Here is a 21178-nt window from a genome sequence, read left to right as displayed (position 1 = left end):
TGGACTGGATGTCCTTGGTTACTGCACAGGGGTCGTCTTGGGGGTTCTCACTTCACCATCTTCCTGGTGACTTCAGCTGCTTCTCTTAGATTGGATCTCCTGTTTCCTAGAGTCCACCTCCACATTATTTCCTCCCCTCACTCTTCTGTAGGTTCTGGAGAAAGGGTGCACTGGGACCAACTTTTTAAAGAACTGAACACATCTGAAAACATCGTCAATACTCTCCTCATACTGGACTGATAACTTTCCAAAGTGTACGGTTGTAATTGGGAAATTCTCTCCCTCAGAATTTTGATGATTTTAATGCATTACCTTTATGAGTCCTGTGTTCCTGTTGAGCACATCAGAGTCTTGATCTTTGTGTGTGACCTCTATCCCCCTTCCCCTGTTTGCCCCCCTGGAAGCTAGTAGAATCTCCTTTGTGCCTGCTCTTTTCGAGCTGTGCTCAGGTGCTCTGTTTTTATCCACTGTGTTGGGTGCTCTCTGGGTCCTTTCAGTCTGGCAGTTCATACCCTCTTTTCTGGGAGGTTTTCTTGAATTACTCCTGTTGATTATTTTCTCCCCTCCATTTTCTGACTTTCAGGGTTTTTTATTTTAAGAGCTCTTAGGGTTTACTCTCTTCGACAACTTCCGTGTGTAATATACACAGGTGTCAATTGTGTTTCTCAGATTGTGCATTTCATCCCTGGTACTTACGTATCTTGTAACTGGAAGATGTAATATTTGTCTTACGTGTCTTATAACTGGAAGATATTTCAACTGCCTTCATTCAGTCCCCTTCCTCACCCAGCTCCTTCCTCTGGTAGCCACAAATCCAATCTCCTTTTTCTGTGAATTTATTCATTTGTTTTTGAAGTATAATTGACCTACAACACTTCGTTAGTTTCTGTTGCACAGCATAGTGACTCAATATTTCTGTGCATTTCAAAATGATCACCACAAGTCTGGTTACTACCTGTTGCCGTACAAAGATACTACATAGTAATTGACTGTATTCCCCATACTGTACATTTCGTACCCATGACTCACTTATTTTGCGACTGGAAGTTGTGTCTCTTAATCTCCCTCACCTTTTTTCCCCTCACTCCTTTCTTTCTGGCAACCACCTGTTTGTTCTCTGTGTCTATAACTATGTTCAGTTGTTTTGTTTTTTTAGATTACACAGAAAAGTGAAATAATACAGTGTTTGTCTTTCCGTCTGACTTATTTCACTTAGCATAGTACCGTCTAGGTCCATCCTTGTTGCAGTTGGCAAGATCTCATTCTTTTTCGTGGCTGGGGAGTCATCCGTTGTGTATTTGTACACGTCACGTCTTCTTCGCCAGTTCATTCATCGATGAGCACTTAGCTTGCTTGTGTACCCAGGCTACCGTGAATAACGCCGTAGTGAACGTAGAGGTACATACATCTTTCCTAATTAGTGTTTTCATTTTCTTCATACAAATACTCGGGAGTGGAATTGCTGGATCATACGGTAGTTCTATTTTTAATTTTTTGAGGGATTTCGCACTGTTTTCCATAGTGACTGCACCAGTTTACATTCCCACCAACAGGGTGTGAGGGTTCCCTTTTCTCCTCTGCACCCTCGCCAGCTCTTACTTGTCTTTTTGATAATAGCCATGGTGACAAATGTGAGGGGATATCTCTTTGTGGTTTTGATTTGCATCTCCCTGATGATTAGTGATGTTGAGCATTTTTTTCATGTACCTGTTGGCCGTCTATATATCTTCTTTGGGAAAATGTCTCTTCCAGTTCTAATGAGGTTTGTTTTTTTTTTTTTTTTTTTTTTTTGATGTCGAGTTTTGTGAGTCTTTTGTGTTTTGGATATTAACCCTTTATTGGATTATCTTTTGCAGATATGCTCTCCTAGTCAGTAGGCAGCTTTTCCACTTTATTGATAGTTTCCTTCGTTGTGCAAAAGCTTTTTAGTTTGATGTAGTCTCATTTGTTTATTTTTTCATTTGTCTCGATTGCCTGAGGAGACATATCTAAAGAAATGTTATTAGAACTAAAGTCAAAGAGCTTACTGCCTATGTTTTCTTTTAGAAGTCTTACTGTTTTAGAGCTTAGATTTATGTCTTCAATTCATGTTTGAATTGATTTTTGTGTGTGGTGTGAGAGAGTGCTCAGTTTGATCCTTTTGCATGTAGCTGTCCGGTTTTCCCAACGACATTTACTGAAGAGGGTGTCTTTTCTCCACTGAATATTCTTACCTCCTTTGTCATAGATTAATTGCCCATGTAAGTACGGGTTCATTTCTAGGCTCCATGTTCTATTCCATTGATCTTTGGGTCTGTTTTTGTGCCAGTATCATACTGTTTTGATTACTGTAGCTTTGTAGCATAGTCTGAAGCCAGGGAGCGTGATTCCTCCAGCTTTGTTCTTCTTTCTCCAGATTGTCTTGACCATTCAGGGTCGTGTGTCTCAATACAAACTTTAGAATTATTTTTGATCTGGTTCTATGACAAATGCCAATGGTATTTTGAAAAGGACTGCACTGAATCTGTAGACTGTGTTGGGTAGTATGACCATTTTAACAATATTAACTCCATGTCCAATCCATGAACATGATACATCTTTCTATCTGTTTGTGGTGTCTTGAAATTCTTTCATCACTGTCTTACAGTCTCCTGAGTACAAGTTACCTCCTTAGACTGACTCTTAGGTATTTTGTTCTTTTTTGATGTGATTGTATGTGGGATTGTTTTCTTAATTTCTCTTTCTGATAGTTGTTAACGTATAGAAATGCAGCAGATTTCTCTATATTAATTTTGTATCCTGCAGCTTTACCAAATTCACTGATGAGTTCTGGTAGTTTTTTTGGTGGTGTCTTTAAGATTTTCTATGTATAGTATCATATCATCTGCAAACAGTGAATTTTACTTCTTTCTTTCCAGTTGAGAATCCTGTTACTTCTTTTTCTTCTCTGATTGCTGTGGCTAGGCTTCCGATGCTGTATTGAATAAAGGCAATGCGAGTGGGCATCCTTGTCTTGTTTGTGATCTTAGAGGAAATGCCTTCAACTTTTTACCATCGAATATGCTGCTAGCTGTGGGCTTGTCATATGTGGCCTTTTTTATGTTGGTATATGTTCTCTCTATACCCATTTTGTTGAGTTTTTATCATAAATGGAGGTTGAATTTTGTCAAAAGCTTTTGCTGTGTCTATTGAGATTATCATACAGTTTTTATTCTTCGGTTTGTTAATGTGTATCACATTGCTTGATTTGTGGATGTCGAACCATCCTTGCATCCCTGGGATAAGTTCCTTTTGATCACAGCATACAAGTATATGATCCTTGTGTTGATGTGTTGTTGGATATAACTTGCTAATGTTTTGTTGCGGATTTTTGCTTTTATGTCATCGATGATATTGGTCTCTCATTCTCTCTTTTTTTGTGACATCTTTGTGTTATTTTGGTGTCAGGATGATGCTGGGCTTGTAGAATGACTTCAGAATTGTTCCTTCCTCTACAATTTTTTGGAATAGTTTGAGAAGGACAGATGTTAATGTTTGGTAGAATTCATCTTTGAAACTGTCTGGTCCTGGACTTTTTTTATGTTGAGAGTTTTTTGATTACTGATTCAGTTTCATTACTGGTAATTAATCTGTTCATATTTTCTATTCTTGCTGATTCAATCTTTGCAGATTGTGCATTTCTAGGAACTTGTCCATTTATTCCAGGCTGTCCATTTTGTTGGCATATTATTGTAGTAATCTCTTATGATCTTTTATATTTCTGGTGTCAGTTGTAACTTCTCCTTTTTCATTTCTGATTTTATTGATTTTGGCCCTCTCCCTTTTTCCTTGATGAGGAAACCTTTAGCCAGCTTTTGTTTATCTTTTCAAAGAATTAGCTCTTAGTTTCATTGATCTTTTTTTCTTTAAGTCTCTATTTCATTTATTTCTGCTCTGATCTTTATGATATCTTTTCTTCTACTAACTTTGGGTTTTGTTTGTTCTTTTTCTAGTTCCTTTAAGTGTAAGATCACTTTCAGAATATTGAAACTTCTAGACTTGTGTTCCAGTTTTCTTTTCTTTAATGCTATATTCTCTCTTTCCCTCCTCTAGCTCCTTCTTCTGGAGTTGAGATTTAACTCCAACTTTTCTCTTTTCAATAAAATGTGCACTTTACTCTGTTGTCTTGAGTGCCTTGATGTGCCTTAATGTGCCTTGAGTTCCCTAGGTCAGAGGTCCTCTGTTTTACCCTCTAATGAATACACTTCTTCTTTCTGCTTGAAGTACTGTATAATGTCAGAGAGGCAACTTACAAATTTAACTTCTTCTCAAAGAGCTTTTACATATTGATCTTTCAACAGTTCTTCACCCTAACCCAGGTTCCAGCAATACTCAGAGCTGCCAGTCCTAGAAGTTTGGTTGAATCTGTATTGTAAGTTGGGTGGTTTCTTTGCTTTCCCCTTTACCCATCCTAGGATTCAGCTTCCTCCAGCCTCATGACTCAATTACCATTCATCTGCTTTATAGCCTCCAAAATTTTGTTGCTCTTGTTTACTCTTTTCTCCCTATCCTTACCACATTGTCTTTTTTTAAGTTCCAATTCTAAGTTTTAAGATTTCAGGAAAAAAAAAAAAACAAAATTAGATCTTCCCTTATTATCTGTTCTAGACCTTATCTTCACAGAATTATGGTTCAGTCTCAAATGCCTTTGTCCAGTGCATTGTTGTCCAGCACAATAGCCACTAGCCTTGTGAGCCCTTGAAATGTGGATAATGCGGGACTGAATTTTTAATTTTATTTGATTTTAATAAATTACGTTTAAGTAATCATATGTGGCTGGTGCGTACTGGACAGTGCATGTCCAGTGCTGGTGAAGTAGGAGTTGAAATGTAAGTTCTAGTCAATGTATCTACTACATGGACTTTTTTTTCATATTTCCTTCTCCTTGATTTATTTACTTATTTGTTTATATCAGTATGGACACATGGATTTTTGTAATATTCGGTGGACATTTTTTTTTTAAAATCACTGATTTTGGTGCTCAGACTATCCCAGGTTTGATCAGTGGAAATCCCATCAGTTTCTTCTGTGTCCTTTTGACAGGTACCCATTGGTCTTTCTGGGTCATTCATTCATTCTAGAACTGGGTATTACAGGCTCCTCGTGTACGCACCCTACCCCAGCCTCTGGAATCATCTATTTCTCCAAGGAGCTCTGGTTCATCTTAGTGAAGGATGCTGTTTGGAAACCAAGATCTGGGTGCTTGGTGGATTCACTGCTTCTGAAACAACACTGCTTCTAGGCCCATAGGCTGACAAAGCATTTTTAAAGACTGGTGGCTATTACATTGTACAGTACAGATAAATAGGTGTTTCTGTTATTGCAAAAAGGGAAAAGATGGGGTTACTAGAATTTAGGAGTTTAGAGGCCTCTACTTCCCTGATCCCATCTCTGCAGAGTTGGTACTTGTCCTTCGAACAGTATGACAGCTAGTTGGTGATGAGAAAGCCAGAAGAGGCTGGTGCTGGAACCCCTGCGCTTCTGGAGGGATGCTTTCTGTCTCCTTCTGTGACCTCCCATTGGCAGAATGTAAGCCAGAAGCCAGCTGCCAAGGGAATATGAATAATCGAGTTGGCAAACCCTAGACCATCGTTTCTCGACCTTAGCACTGACATCTTGGGCCAGGAGGCTGTCCTCTGCTTTGTGGATGTTTAGTGACACCCCAGCCTCTACCCAGTTGATTCCCATACCCACCCCATCCACAAATGTTTCCATACAGGGCCAGATGTCCCTTGTTGGGGGTGGGCAGTGCAGAATGGCCCCTGATTGAGGACAACCTCCTTGACCAGCATTGCAGGGAATATAGAAGGGCAGGCTTGGAGCTGAGAAGCAGTAGTGATAACCAGTACCCGCTTTACTTCACGTGACCTTGAAAGGTGAAGGGAGGGAAGAGGAATTAACATTCACGTGCCTGTTACAGCCCTGCAATTAGAGATTACGTAGGTCCCTTTAGTTTAAAATCAATGAAGGAATGGAGCAGACGTGCAAATAATGTAACAGTTGAAGGTTTTTGAAGATCTGTTAGACTTGAAATTGGTTAGCCTAGAAAAGAGGAGGGAACTACTTGACTCTTGTCTTAAGCTGTGCGAGGGGTTCCTGTGAGTGGATTTAGAGTAACTGCTCTCTGTGTAGGAAACGTGGAACCAAAGGACCTGAAGTTGTATTTCAGTGATTTGAAGAGAAAGTACTTCAGGGACTGCTTGGGACAAGGAGCTGTGTCAGGGTCAGGCTGACTGTGGGGCTCTGTGGGACCCTCCGAACTGGACCAGTTCATCCTACATTGCTGTTCCTTGTTGGCTGTGTCTCCATAGCTCTCTGCCACTCACTCTTCACACTGTAACAGAGAGGGCTGTCATGCACAGACTGGGGATTTATCAGGAGTAAATACGCAGGCATTTCTAGTTCAAATACCATTAAACTGTGTGTTTTCTGCACCCTCCCTATTCATCTTGTGGTACATTAAGGACTTCCAGTTTTCTTTCCCTTTCCCTCAAACTGTTGCAGAAAATCAGTTGAAAGGTTTTTAAACCATAGGCAGGACATTCCAACGGGAGCAAATCCCATTTAGTATGTTTCACCCCTTAGTTGTTTAAAATGACATTCTTCTCTCTCACAAATAAATGTAGGCTGTCATTCCAGGCAAGAAGTCCCCTCCTGCTCTTCGTGCTGCTTGGCCAAGTATAGGATGGGAAGATACTCTAAACAGCAACTTGATCCATGTACCGGGGCCCACTGGTGCAGTCTTCACACTGTTTGCAGGTTATCTGGCTCAGCCAGGTGATCTGCTCTGCTTGGGAGAACTCATTCTGTGAACGCTTGGCTTGAAACTCGGTGACTAGTTTATACTTTAGCAAGAATTAACAAGCACGGATTATAGAATCCGTCTCTGGGACCAAAAATGTTGGTTTTATTGGATAATTTCACTAGGTCAACTACTTCACCCGTTTATACCTCAGTGTGAAACCAGCTGTCCTGTCACCTTCCATACTGCTTTACAAGTTGAGATGGATGGGGGAGTTTTGTCCACATTGGAGTTTTTTTTTTTTTTTTTTTTTTTTTAATGAAACATTTTAAACGTGTAGAAAGAAACAAGACTTTGCAAATATGGGCAAATTCCAGTTTGTACCCTTTCTTGATTCCATTCTGTTCCCTTCCTTTTCTCCCTCCCTCCCAGAGGCATCACTTCTTGGAGCTGGTGTGTGGCCTTCCCATCCACGTTTCAGTAGGCTTTCCACATGTGTATGTGTCCATAAACTATAGAGTATTGTGTTGTGTACTTTAAAACTTACATAAGTGGTTCCATGTAGTGTGTATCCTTTCACAGCTTGTTTCCGTGGGGACCACACGTGGTGACAGCGGTTTGTTGGAGCACGATGTTGTAGAGTTTCACCATGTGATTGTGTCGTGTGTCCTAGGTGGCTGATTCCCGTGTCTGAAGATGTACGTATGCCAGATTTCCTTATATGTTTAAAAAGACCAAAAATGAAAAATAAATTATATATTTGAGAGTCATATCAATATTCTGCTGTGATTTGAAAGAGTGAGGCCTGGCATGTGTCTAGCTTACTGAAATTTTAAATAAAGGTGATCGTAATGTTTTTAAACATTTCCTAATATAGGTATAGGACACGGATTTTCAGAAAGTTGAGAAAACACTACTCTAGAGTAAGAACTTGCAAAGGTAGTGACTTTGTAGAGATGTGTTTGATTATCAACCTCTGGAAATAAATAAATACATTAACACCTGCCTTGAAAGTAATTCCTCAGCCTCAAGGTTTCATTTTAGAGAAGTTATATGATTGGTAAAATTAAGGTCTCTCATAAAGAGTAAGGGAAGAAGAATAAACATGATGTTCGATGTATATTTCTATGCCTTAGTAAATAAAAAGTTGTAAAGACACCACTTCTGAACCAAACCCAAACCAGAGCTACTGCTTTTGGTAGGCTGCTTCAGTAGGTAACCCTTCTCCTCTGTCACTGTCACTTAGTAGCCGTGTGCCTTTGGGGCAGGTTGCTCAGCGCTCGGGTGCCTCAGTTCACTGTCTGTAGGAGAAGAGCAGCCGCTGGGTGACCAAGCCCTTAGCAGGCTCCTGGGCATCCAGGCCAGTTCCGCGAGAGCTGGTTATTGAGGGAACATTGCTGCGCGGAGATAATCTGATGCGGTCTCCTGTGTCATTTTATACCTTTTTTAAGGGTTTTCATTTTTCAGGCCAGCCCCTGTAGGTTTGAAATGTAACTTTTTTTTTTTTTTCACCCCTTTACAAGTCTCTGCCAAAAGGTCACGTGATGAGCAGATATTTTCGTAAAGGAGTCACCTTCTCCGGGGGCACTTGTCTTTTGGGAGGGCTGGAGCTCTCTGCCTTGCCCCGTAGACCTGCCTGGAGGGTCTTCAAAACAGAGCAGTGGTTTTGGCTTAGTATATGTTGTTTAAAGCAACGAAATGGAATTGCACACATATTGAAAATACTGACATTTTAGGTTTGGTTTTTACATATGAAACTGTTGACACAAAACTGGCTGACAAGAAGTCTGTTTCCCACCAATAACCCCCTCGTCCCACAGCTGGCGCCCAGTGCCCCGGGCGGATGTTGCCGGTGGGGACTGACGCCTGGAAGCACTTGGCGCGGCGTTCTCACTGACTCGGTTTTCTTTTCTTCTACAGGAAGCAAGCACCTGCTGTTCAGTCCCTTCTGAACGCCCCTACTTTCATCATTCAGTCATTCTTACATCAAGAAGTCTGTCCCAGACACACGTGAATCCCCGTTTCCCTTCTCCCTTTTGAGCTCTTGCCTAATTGCACTAATAAAGTGTCCTTTTCTCTTTTCACGTGCTTCCTTCATTCAGCAGATACTCACTGAGTTCCTGCTCTGTCCCAGGTGCTCCTCACGCGCCTCCTCTTCCTTCGCTTAATGTGTGAGTCAGAAACAGTCCTAATCACGGCCGAGTGTGATGGAGGCCTGAGTAATACAGAAGCTTCTCTGTGTCCAGATAAGAGGTTCTGAAAGGCTGCTCCTGAGCTCATTCACGAGCAAGCCCACTGTTGCTGAGATGGGTTTCTGTGCACAGGCCAGGGGTGCGTTTCTATGAGCTCAGAGTTCGGGGCAGTTCTTTAAAACCAAGCAAACCAACCAGTTGTTCCAAAATGGACGAAATCCCTCTACACTGACCACTTTTAGAGATGGACTAAACTTCCCGCTTCGACAAAATGCATAAATGTAACGTCCCACCCATGCCTTTCTGTTCACTTTTTTGGGCAAATGTGAACTAGTTTTGAGTCATCCATAGCCATGAAATAAGTTTTATTGTAGTTTTCAGCTGCCTCATGACTTTGTTGTGACGATTAATAAAACAGACACGAAAACTGTCTGGCGCTCAGTAAGTAATGAGGGACGTTGCTGCTGCTACCTTTGGGCTATTAGCTCTGGGTAGCGGAGACCTTGGCTCATTCACTGCTGTGTCCTGGCACCTGGTAGGTTCTTACTAGTGAAAGCACAGGTGGATGCTCTCTACTGTTACCAATCCCCAGACTTGCAGAATTCCACTAGGGAACAATAGAAGTGGGAAAGCGGAGTCCCAGTACAGAAAGTGTTGTTTTAAATTGCCGGTAAATGCATCACAGGTTCAAGCCAAGTCTGCGAAGTGTGAAGACCAAAGCTGTTTCCCAGACTTCTTGTCCCCTCTACCCTCGTGTCCCTCTCCGTCGCCCACGTCTCTTTCTTCTGATTCTTGCCCTTCCCAGCACTGCACCCTCACACCCTCGTCCTCGTTTCTGTTTCTCTCTGCCCCTGGAATCTCTTTAACTCTAGGTCTTTTCCTGAACGGTATGTTTCTATGAGTCTGTCTACCCAGTTTGCTCCCTTCTGAGTCTCTCCCTTTACCATATGGCGTAGGTTAAAAAAATAAACGTGCATAGAGTTACATGTGTATTTAATTGGGGGGGTCTGTTTCTAATTTTAAAAATATTGAAGGAGGGCTTTTTTTTTTTTTTGAAGAAATGACTCTTAGAGTTACTTTACCTTTGCGAGGCACACTTGTGTGTGTTTTCCCTCTGTGTTTCCTTCATAGAAGCGGGGAAAGCTTTCTACTCCTGATCTAGGCCCCCAGCTTGTGACGCATTATTAAATTTCTTCAGTTCCAATGATTTTGCTTCTAGAAATATCTGTTGACCATTTTCTTTAATTCTGGCTACTTCTGCTTTTCATTGAGCAGTTCATTTCTTTAATTGCTTCTGTGTTCATCTGAGATCCTCTTCAAAATGTTGCATGATTTTTCACCCACCTAAATGCAAAAGCCTCTTTGGAAATTATCCTTATCTCTGTAAGGTTATTCTGGTGGATCAGTTCTCAACATTAAGATTTTTCTATAGCAGGTACACACACACACATACTTCCTTTTGTTTTTAAAGTCACACTTATTTAGAGATACATGGGCCTGACAAGATAGTTCACTGAAATATAAAAAGAGGGCCTTTTCTCCAAATTACAGGGCAGCTAAAAGTCAAAATAGATTGTCAGTGGCGAATGCTGAGTAATCCCAGGGCTTCAAGTTCCAGGTGGAGCCTCTTCCTGTTGTGTTCTTTTCACTGTATCGGGACACATAGCTTTCCCTTTACTGACCTTCCCGTCCCACCACCTCTCTGCTCCCCACCTAGAAATCCATTGAAGCCAAAAGAAAAAGCTGTCACAGTACATGAAGTAAGGATTAGGGGAAAAAAGAGAAAAGAAGAAAAAGCTGTATCAACCCTTGGATTTTTCTTTAACAAGATATATAAATGTGTATGTAGCATGTAATGTTATATAAATAAACCTTTATTTTAGAATTAAGGGGGGGAAAAGGACTTTTTACGCATTATTTCGGTGGCTTTTTAAACATCTGTTCCCACTAGAGGGCATTCTCTCCTTTGGTTTTAGTCCATGGCTTCTATGTACTTACTGCGCTGCACGGCTTAACGCAGAGGTGAGCCTTGAGGGAGTGAGTGCGCTCAGGTGCACCTTCTGGAGACAGCCGTTGTCAGACACACGCCGTTCTTTTCCTGTCAGTTTCGCATGCGCCAACGTCAAAATTGAGGTGAAACCATTTCGCAGCATTTCTGTTCCTCTTGTTAGGTGAACTCGATCAGATGGGGAATCACAAACATCCCGCCGTAACTTTGAGATGACGCTTGTGCTCGTTGCCGTTTCACAGCCTAGCGGTTGTCTGCCTTTATCTGTGGTGCTGTGTGGCTAGAGCTAGGCTGTTCAAAGACGAGTCACACATTTTGTTGTCTGGTTGACTCAGTTTTTGCAGGGGGCGTATGGTGTAGGGTAAATGAAACCTCCCAGTTTTTTAAATCCAGGAGATCTTCGTGTTTTGAGTGGGAAATCTGGGGCCTTTTCAAAGCTGAATGAGACTGAGAAGTTCCTAGTGGGGGCAGGGGGCTGGGCTCGCTGCTGAGAAACTGGGAAAGCCCAGCCTGCCTCTGCTTTTATCCAGAGACCCTGAGCTGCTGTCACAGACGGAGGCGGTGTGGACTCCCCTTGTGAATGAGGTGCTGGCTTCAACTTATGATGCCAGGTTAGAGCTGTTCCAGGCTGCATGGGAAACTGCGTGGTAGGATGTTTCTGCTTCCCTCACTTCTCATTCACGGTACAGTGATCACCAGAACCAGCCAGTCCCCTGGCACACTTGCCACCATGGATTGCTGCAGAGTTACTCTTACTTACGCTGTAAGAAGCCCTGCTGAGAACTTACCTGATGTAATGTCGAGTGGTATGTCTGAAGTATGTATCTGTGTTTGAAATAATGACCTTGAACCGTAAAAGATGAGTATCTTTCAGTGTTTAAGAAGTTAGAAAACATACATTTAAGAAGTGATTCCATCAGCAGCAGTTCGTAATTTGTTGAAAGAACCCCAGTTTCTTAAAGGGCTAACAGTTACTGAACTCCAGCTGATCTGGAGATGAAAACTGACACACTCCCGTCCTCCCCCTCAGCAGAGCCGTGAGCATTTAGATCAGGGTGTCTGCCTTCTATCAGACGGGTGCAGCAGGCAAGGGCCGGGCGCCGTCAGCAAGTCCCGCTGAGAATCGCTGAGAATCCTGCGGTGTTGGGCAGTATCGCCGCCCGCAGTCCTCAGGCTCTGTTCATTTATCCTTGTCGGTAGGCGTCCCCACCACAGAAAGCAGAGTGAGGCCCACAGAGTAATGTCAGGTGGGACACGCCAGAAAGTGACCGTTCAAAGCTGAGCTTACCCTTCTGGCACCTTTCTAGCTCCGCTCACTGCTACGTGCTGTTTGACAAAGTTGCTGCACTCTGATACATTAAACTTGGAATTGTGACTCTAAATGGATACTTCCCCCTTTTAATACTTTCAGTGCTGTGCTTAAAGCATGGTCATGCTTGGAAGCTATTTTGAATTATTCCATCCTTCTGCTCAAGCACCATGTTTTCAGTGGCACTTCCTTTGCCCGCACTGATTATCCTTTTCCGCTTTATTTGTCTCCATAGCACTTACCTGTATCAGTAACTTGTTTTATAACTTTGTTTTTATTCCTGTCTTCACCCGCTGTTCTGGGCTATCATTCGTGCTTTGATCATTCTGTAATGGACTGTTGACAGCCTTTGGGTTGTTAACAGCCTTTTTTATTTTCAGTTGCAAAAGCTGGTGTGAACATTGTCTTACGTTCTTCTAATGCACACGGGCAAGAGTCCCCAGGAAACACATTTAAGGGTGAAACTGCGGAGTCGTAGGAGTTGCACATGTTTAACTTGACTAGAACGTGAACAGAATGTTCAAAGTGGTTGTGCTGAGGTGTGTTCCCACCTGCTCCTTGTCTTCTCTGGCCCGTGACACCAGCAGACTTGTCGGACTTCGCCGCGTTGGCAGACGTGAAACGATACCTCCTGCAGGTTCCCTTTGCGCTTCTCTGACGGCCTGTGAGACTGAGCGTCTCTCCAGGCATTTGTTGGTCTTTTGTGTTTGTTGCTCTTAGAGGCACCCATCGAGGTGTTCGCTCATTTTTCTGTTGGCTGTTGGTCATCTTCTTACTGATTTGTGAGAGTTCCTTAGTGCATTCTGTATACCTAACGTTTGTCTGTCACGTATGGCACATTTGTCACCAGTTTCTGGGCCTCGTCTTCCCATCTCTCTAGGGCATTAATAAGTGAAGGAAAACTCTTAATTTTAATATCGTTGAATATTTCTCTTTATGATTTGGGCCGTATGTGTGGTGTGTGTGTTTTAAAAAATTATTTCCTGTTCTGAGCTCATAAAAATATTCCCCTATATTGTCTTAAGAGAATTTTTTCATTTTCCTTTTATGTTTGTCTTTAAATCATCTGGAATTGATTTGGGGTGGGGAGGAATCTGGAAGAGATCCCGTTTTCTTTTCTCCACATGTGGATGGTCACCTGTCCCAGCACCGTGTATCACCTACTTCCTCCTCGTTTCCCTGCTGATCTCTAGTGACCTTGCTGTCGTGGAACAGACTTCCCCGTGGGAGCATCTGTTTGGGGGATTTCTGTTCTGTTCCTTGGGTCAGTCTGTCTGTCCCTGTGCCAGGACCACGCTATCCTAATTACCATAGCTTTATCACAGCGCTTGATGTGTGAAGCAAATCCTCCATCTCGTTATTCTTCAGGAATATTCTGGTTATTCTTGGCCCTTTGCAAATTGCATAGAAATTTGAGTCAGCTTACCATGTTTCACAAAAAATTCTTTTGTGATTTTTTTAAATTAGATTTGTATTGAATCCACAGATAAATTTGGGGGAGAATTGATCTTTTATTATGTTGAACCTTCTAGTCAATGAGCCTGGCATTTTTATTTTTTTAAGCCCTGTGATGTCTTTGAATACATTTTTACTGATTTACTTCATAAAGGGCTTCCTGTCTTTGGTTAGATTTATTCATGGGCATTTTTTCAGAAATGTTGCATATGACATAATTTTTTATTGTGCTAAAATATGCATAACATAAAATCTGTCATTTTAACCCTTTTGCACGTACAACTCAGTGGCATTAGTGCACTCACACTGCTGTGCCGTTATCACCACTGTCCAGCTCCAGAATTCTTCCATCGTCCCAGACTGACACTCCTTAAACAGTACCCCGCGTTCCGCCTTCCACCCCATCTCTGGTAACCACTGTGTTACTTTGTTTTTGTATGAATTTGGCTAATCTAAATACCTCATGTAAGTGGATCATAAATGGCATTTTTTTAAATAATACACTTGTGTATTTTTTTTTTTGGAATGAAGAAATCAATCAATATTTCATGAATATGGGTTTAGCAACCAAAATACTTAATTCTAATAATTTAGCTGTATTGGAGTTTTTTACATAAACAAGCACATAACATGTGAATAAAAGGCTTTCCTATTACCAAACCTGCCCATTGAGTTTTAAATTTTAATTAATCTTTTATTATCTGGACATTTGGTTTATTTTCAGATCTGTTGGTTGCCCCGTCTTTTCAAGCTCCTCTTTTATTTCTTCTAAACTGTTAAGTATTATTTGATACTCAGTTCTGATGTAAACTCTTCACCAGTCTGATTCTGCTATCTGTTTTCTGCTACTTCCTTCTGATGCTGTTTTGTGTTTTGTGTTTTGTGTGTATTATGTGTATGAATTCTCATTCCTTGGAATTTTATTTCTGCTTCATGCTGGGTGGCAATGCTCATTTAGGACCACTTGAAATTAAATTCTGGACCTGAGAACCATGTGGTAGTGTGAATTTGGGGTAGGCAGGGATAAATATATGAGGACAGTTTGGCAGTCTAAAGGGGGCTGTCCACTTACAGGAAGTCTGGGCTGGTGTGTGGCTCTGGCGCTTCAGGCGTGGGTATCGTGGCGTCTCGTGCGTGTTCAGACGCCCTGGTGCGGCAGACCTGGGTCCTTGCTCCCTGTGCTTTGCCCTGCAGTGCTGTGAAGATCTAAATTCAGGTTTTTCCGGATAGTACCCACCTCCTGTGTAGTGATTCCAGGTACCTGTTCTTCTGTCACTTGGTTTTTACCGTTTTGCTAAATTAAGACATTTAGAAAGTTGTTTTACATTTTATCAAACATTTTAAGTTATTTTCATTAGGAGTGTAAATCAGGGTAATAAATTCACCATATTGTTGGAAATTCTCATAGCATTTTATTATATTATTTCTAGTCATTTTGGAAAGGAAATGCGGGGTTAAATGTACATCTTTAAAAATCTATAAAAATGAAAAGGAGAGTGGCCTTTTATAGTTGCTAATTATGATGTTTCTTTTTTTCGTAGGTGTCAGCTGTGATGCATGTTTAAAAGGAAATTTTCGAGGTCGCAGATATAAGTGTTTAATTTGCTACGATTACGATCTTTGTGCATCTTGTTATGAAAGCGGTGCAACGACGACGAGGCATACAACTGACCACCCGATGCAGTGCATATTAACAAGGGTAGATTTTGGTACGTATTTAATTAAACCTGTAGTGAGCCCTCACTTAGAATTGTGTGTGTGTGTGGGTGAAGAAGCAAAGGCAGAATGCTCTAAAATCGTCCCCTGTAACCTACATGAGGCTCCAAATTCATTAAAAATAACATGAACCTTTTATATTCTAAGAAATTATTTCTCTCAATCATAGTTAATTTATGAAAGCCATTCAGAAATAAACACAGCTGGCAAGGTATGAAATGGAAGAGGGTCACATGCAGTGAAGAAGGAATAAAGTTTAAGCTGTTCTTGCTGACTGCACACGGGCTGTCGCTCTGGCTACCGGGAAGCAGAGTGTTCCTGCCGCCGGCTAGAGGGCACTGTCAGCCCATCAGGAAAGCTGTGAATAGCTCATGCTGTGGCTTCGCACCTGTTCAGCACGAGTTACTACTTGTCTTTTTGATTACAGCCGTCCTAGTGGGTGTGAAGTCGTGGTATCTCGTGTGATTTGCACGTGCATTTCTCTGATAGCCAGTGACGCGGACCATCTTTTCTTGTGCTGACAAGCCATTTGTATATCTGCTTTGGAGAAATATCTGTTCAGATCCTTTGCCCATTTTTTAATTGGGTAATATATCTTTTTACTATTATTATTATGATTTTGTATATTCTGTGTACAAGTTCCTTACAAGTGGATGATTTGCAGAAGTTTTCTCCCATTCTGTGGATTGTCTTTTCACTTTCTTAATGGTATGTTTTGAAGCACAAAGTTTTAATTTTGATAATGTCTAGTTTATTTTTGTTGTTGTTGTGGTGCTTTTGGGTGCCTAATCCAAGATCGTGAAGATTTAAAACTGTTTTTTTCTAAGAGCTTTGTAACTTTAGTATTTAGATTTAAATTTTTGATCCATTTTAGGTTAATTTTTGTATGTGGAATGAGGTAGAAGTCCAACTCCATTCTTTGGCAGATGGATATCCAGTTGTCCCAGCATCATTTATTGAGAAGACTATTCTTTACCTAATGAATTGTCTTTGCATTCTTGTTGCAAATCAGTTGGGGGTGGGAGGTGGGGAGAAATTAGGGTGATTGTTGGTCCAAGGGTACAGAGTTTTGTTATGCAAGATGAATTAGTTCTAGAGATCAGAAGTACAGCATGGTGACCATAGTTAACAATATTGTATTGAATACTTGAAATTTTCAAAGAAGGTAGTCTTAAATAGTCTACACACACACACACACACACACACACACACAGTGGTAACTATGTAGGGACGATAGAGATGTTAATTAGCTTGATTGTGGTGATCTTTTCACAGTGTGTACAAATATCAAAACATCAAGCTTTATACCATAAATACATACGATTTTTATATGTCAAAGATACATCAATAAAACTGTTCAAAAAGCAAATCAGTTGACATAAATGTCAGTTTTTATTTCTGGACTCTCATTCTATTCTGTTGATTTATACGCCAATACCATAGTGTCTCAATTATGGAGTAAGCTTTGAAATCAAAAAGTGTGTGTCTTCCATCTTTGTTCTTTTTCAAGATTATTTGGGTGTTGTAGACCCCTTGGATTTCATGTGAATTTCAAGATCAGCTTGTCAAATTTCTGCAAAGGATCCACCTGGGATTTTGGTAGGGATTGTTTTGTATCTGTAGGTGGGTTTGGAGAGCAACAATATTAAGTCTGCCAGCCTATGAACGTGGCCTGGCTTTCTGTGTATGTAGGTCATTGTTACTTCTTTCAACGAAATTCTGTAGTTACCAGAGGATAAGTTTGATGTTTCTTTCAGTAAATGTATTCCCAAGTATTCTATTCTTTTGCTGTTGTAAATGGAATTTTTGTAAAGTTTTATTTTGGATTATTCACTGCAAATTACACAAAAAGAATTGGTTTTTGTACACAGAGCTTAAATCTCGTGATGTTGCTGAACTCGTTTATGAGCTCTAGTTGCGTTTAGTGGGTTCCTTAGGACTTCCTACATATGAGGTCATGTCATGTGCTCCTAGAGACAGTTTTACTTCTTTTCCATCTGGATGTCTTTCATTTCATTTTCTTGCCTATTTACTCTGGTTAGATCCAGTAAAGTACTGAATAGAAATAGCAGGAGTGGACAGCGTTGTCTGGTTCCTGGTCTTAGGGGGAGAGCATCCGTTCTCTCACCAGCAAGTATGGTGTTAGCCGGGGGCATTTGTACATCCCCTTGTCAGGTAAAGAAATTCTTCCCCCTTTTTAAAAAAATATATATATTTAGCCCCACCCACCCCCAAATTCACCTGACAAGTCTTAAGCACATAATAAATGGTCATATATATATGTAATAGGTAAGTATTTTCAAGATAGTCTGAATCTCCCTGAAAATGAATGTGAACAAATCTATCGTGTCATGAACACTTTCTTTCCTTTTCTCCTCTCACAAAAATGATCATATCCTCTTAAATTAGGTATTTGTTTCATGTTAAATCGTGAGATAGTTCTTTGTAATGAAGTGACATAACATATTAAGTATATTTTCAATAGTATTTCCTTTTGTGCTACTAATGGAGAAAAATAGACTTGTTCCTTGAGATGTGATAATCAGGCTAACAGGTGATTCCCACAGACTCTCACTAACTGCTCAGGTCTTCGGTAACCAAACTGGGCAGAGTATGTTGTGGTAGTTGGTACCCCATTCGGGTTAGCATTCACAAGAACTGAATGCCTAGGGTCCTTCCTGTGACAAGAGTGCTATGTTCTACAGACAGGTGGCTGCATCTCGGAGTTGGCATATTGATCATTGTCATCTGAGCACCTGGGTTCTTGTCTATGAAATAGCCTGCTGATTCTTTGCATTAACATTGGTGTTGCCACAGCATATACAGAGGTGAAAAAATAAATTACAATAAAATTAGAACCAGATGTGAAATCAGAGATGTTTCAAAATTAAATGAAGGAATAAAAAGCTGTTTGCTTTATTTTTCTCCTAAGGCTAAATTAGCAAGTGGAGAAGAGTGTCACAGAGTCCTTGGGAGAAAGAGGGTGTTGCAGGTGGAAGCAGAGAGGTGCCCCGTCAGCACTTGGCAGTGAGGGTGGCGGGGGAGGTTTCAGGCACACCTCTTTTTCTACATTATTGTACCGTGTGATTGCATTTCTGTGTATTAAAAATGATAAAAACGACTATTTCTCAGTGCGGCGCTCCTGTTTTTCAGATTTGTACTATGGTGGGGAAGCTTTCTCTGTAGAGCAGCCGCAGGCCTTTACTTGCCCCTATTGTGGAAAGATGGGCTACACGGAGACGTCTCTGCAAGAACATGTCACTTCTGAACACGCAGAAACCTCGACAGAAGTGGTGAGTGAAGCAGCCTGGCGTCCAAAGTGACGCGGTGCGAAGTGTGTGATTTCTAACATAAGTAAAGCCACGTCACGGTCATCTGCCTCCTGCTAAGTGTGCTGCTGCTGTTCGCCTGATAATTGTTAAAGTTATCTTTTAGCAGCAGATTTGCACATCCTGGGAGGCTGCGTGTGCCCAGGATAATGCCCCCCATTTGTCCTTACTAGCCTTTCTTGCCCTGTTGCTAAAAGCACAACGTGGAATCTTGACCAAATTCAGGAGCCTTCAGTAAAGGCGCTGTGAAAAGTCTAAAAGCGCCTCAACCTGCAGCATGTCTCTTTCCGCAGTGTTCTTGTTACCTGCTTGATTCTTCTTCTGTGAGGAAGCCGTCATGAGGAAATGTTACATCATTGACCTTAACTTGATTTTCATCAGATCGAACCCCTTGCATCGCAGGTCAAAGCTCTGAGGTCCCTGGAAGTTCCTCCTGCTCTGACCTTTTCCAGTGGCCAAAAGCCAGGGACCTAGAACAATACACAAAGTCTTGCCTTGACAGTTTTTGGATATTTTACTTGACATCTGAGTCAGCATATATCCAACTTCAAGAGATGATAGAGTCCCCTCCGCCTTCACGGTTGGTAGCAGTGGACGAAGTGAGCAGTGAGACGAGGTGGAGGTGTGGGATGGGGGGAGCTTGGCTACAAGCAGTTGCACGTTGCTTCAACTCATAAACCCCTAAGTGCACTCAAAACAAACTAACCGAAACTCAAGAGAAATAAAATAGCAGCAGCGTGTCTGAGGACAGACGGCTGGTAGGGGGCAGAGCCTGGAGTCCCTGCCTCGCCGCTGTCCTGCTCCGTCCCCGCTGCAGCCCCGCTGCTAGCGCTGTGCCCCCCCCCCCCCCCCCCGCTAGTGTGAAGTTAACCTGTGGTAAGTCTGAACGGTTCAGTGCGGGAGGGTGCAGCTCAGTGGTAGAGCGCACGCTTAGTGTGCATGAGGTCCTGGGTTCAATCCCCGGTACCTCCTCTAAAAATAAATATACCTAATTACCTCCCCCCACAAAAATAAATTTTAAAAAAAGACTTAATAGTTCAAACAGTTGGTAAATTCACCTTATGTCATCCTCAAGCCAAATTTTACCATCTGATGGCTCAAAACGCTCTCACCTTGCACCTTGAGGAACCTCAGAACACTGTCACATTTCACTAGTGTTCTTAATTTGTTCTTTTTATTCTACAGAGGTAGTTTTGCTGACTTGATTGCATCTTTATCCTGGTTGTCGTGGGAAAGTTGGAATAATTTCTCTTTGATTTAATTCGTGTGAAGTGTGGGTGTTTATCTACCTAGATGTAGTAAGGAGGCTTTCCCTGTAAGCCAGGCCTTCTTAGAGCCGTCCTCGTACCAGCCAGTGGGCCCTAGAGCAGTGCTTTCATCGCCCCGCTAGGGCGGGGCGCTACTCCGCTTTCCGCATCTGAAGTGGGAGAATCCAGTGGAGCTTTACCTCCTTTCCATGAGTGAAAAGCTAATTATTCATTTTTAAAAATGAGAATCAACCAGCAGCAGCTTTGCCTTTGTTTTTTCCAGCAAATAAATACTCAGAATTTATTTATACCCTTTTATAGCTGATACACAGTTTGGAAATGAAACACTGTCTACAGGTGGTCTTGTGGTCTGTCTCTCACAGGTTGTGTTCAGTTACGTGCCTCATTTAGTTCCTCAGCTTTTGGAACATAGCTCACGGCAGTGGCCACCCTGTTCTTCATATTGGTGTTTATGCTATTTTAAGGGTTTCTCCCTCTCATCAGCTCTTAGTCTGCATGAGCACTGCGTCTGCCTCTGTCCCCACCCGTAACACACCCACACGTTTCAAAGTGAAAAACAACAAGCAGAAAGAACCTTGGATGTGAAGGTGCATGATTCGTCGAATCCTCTAGGTCATGTCCTGGATCCAGGGCTGGCATCCAGCAGGTGCACCACGCACGGTTCACTGAGTGGTTTCCGTGCTGAAGGACTGGTGCCTGTGCCGTCCCAGTTGTTAGATACTTTTAATGCCTCTCAGTGTATCTGAGAAGCATGTTATCAGCTCTGATGTGTTACAGTTGTATGTATCATCATGTGTCCCCTCTCAACACCCTCCCCACTACGTTTTGTTAAGTCACAGTAGTTCAACCACTGTTCTGAATTCTGGAGTTCAAGAGGGACTCATGTCATTTTGGCAGGAAATTATGTTCACATAGTAACTGACTGTATCTCCTCTTCTATTCCTTCTTGCATTTTTCTTTCCAAATGCTCGATTTGCTATCTTACTTCGCCCCTGCATTTCCTGCACGTGTCCTCTGTACTAACCACCAGCTTGTCCCCTCCTCTAGGACTTAAGGATCTCACTCCTTTGGAACATGTAGGGAAAGAGGACATACCACGACAGGCATTCCTGCCACCGCTAGTGAGCATTTACTGATCCCT

General features: G+C 41.8%; 1 protein-coding gene across 2 annotated transcripts in view; it reads left to right on the top strand.

Moving 5' to 3' along the window:
* Positions 1 to 21178, top strand: part of KCMF1 (potassium channel modulatory factor 1) — a 66262-nt gene that overhangs the window by 23608 nt on the left and 21476 nt on the right. For both annotated transcript variants that reach the window (XM_032469784.1, XM_032469783.1), the window contains exons 2-3: positions 15266 to 15433; positions 18594 to 18733. In XM_032469784.1, the coding sequence (XP_032325675.1) occupies positions 15403 to 15433; positions 18594 to 18733 (171 nt within the window). In that variant the 5' untranslated portion in view covers positions 15266 to 15402. The remainder of the gene's footprint in view (positions 1 to 15265; positions 15434 to 18593; positions 18734 to 21178) is intronic.

The sequence above is a fragment of the Camelus ferus genome, chromosome 28 (genome assembly GCF_009834535.1).
Source record: "Camelus ferus isolate YT-003-E chromosome 28, BCGSAC_Cfer_1.0, whole genome shotgun sequence".
Classification (NCBI taxonomy): Eukaryota; Metazoa; Chordata; class Mammalia; order Artiodactyla; family Camelidae; genus Camelus; species Camelus ferus.
This window is presented reverse-complemented; position numbering and strand designations above follow the sequence as displayed.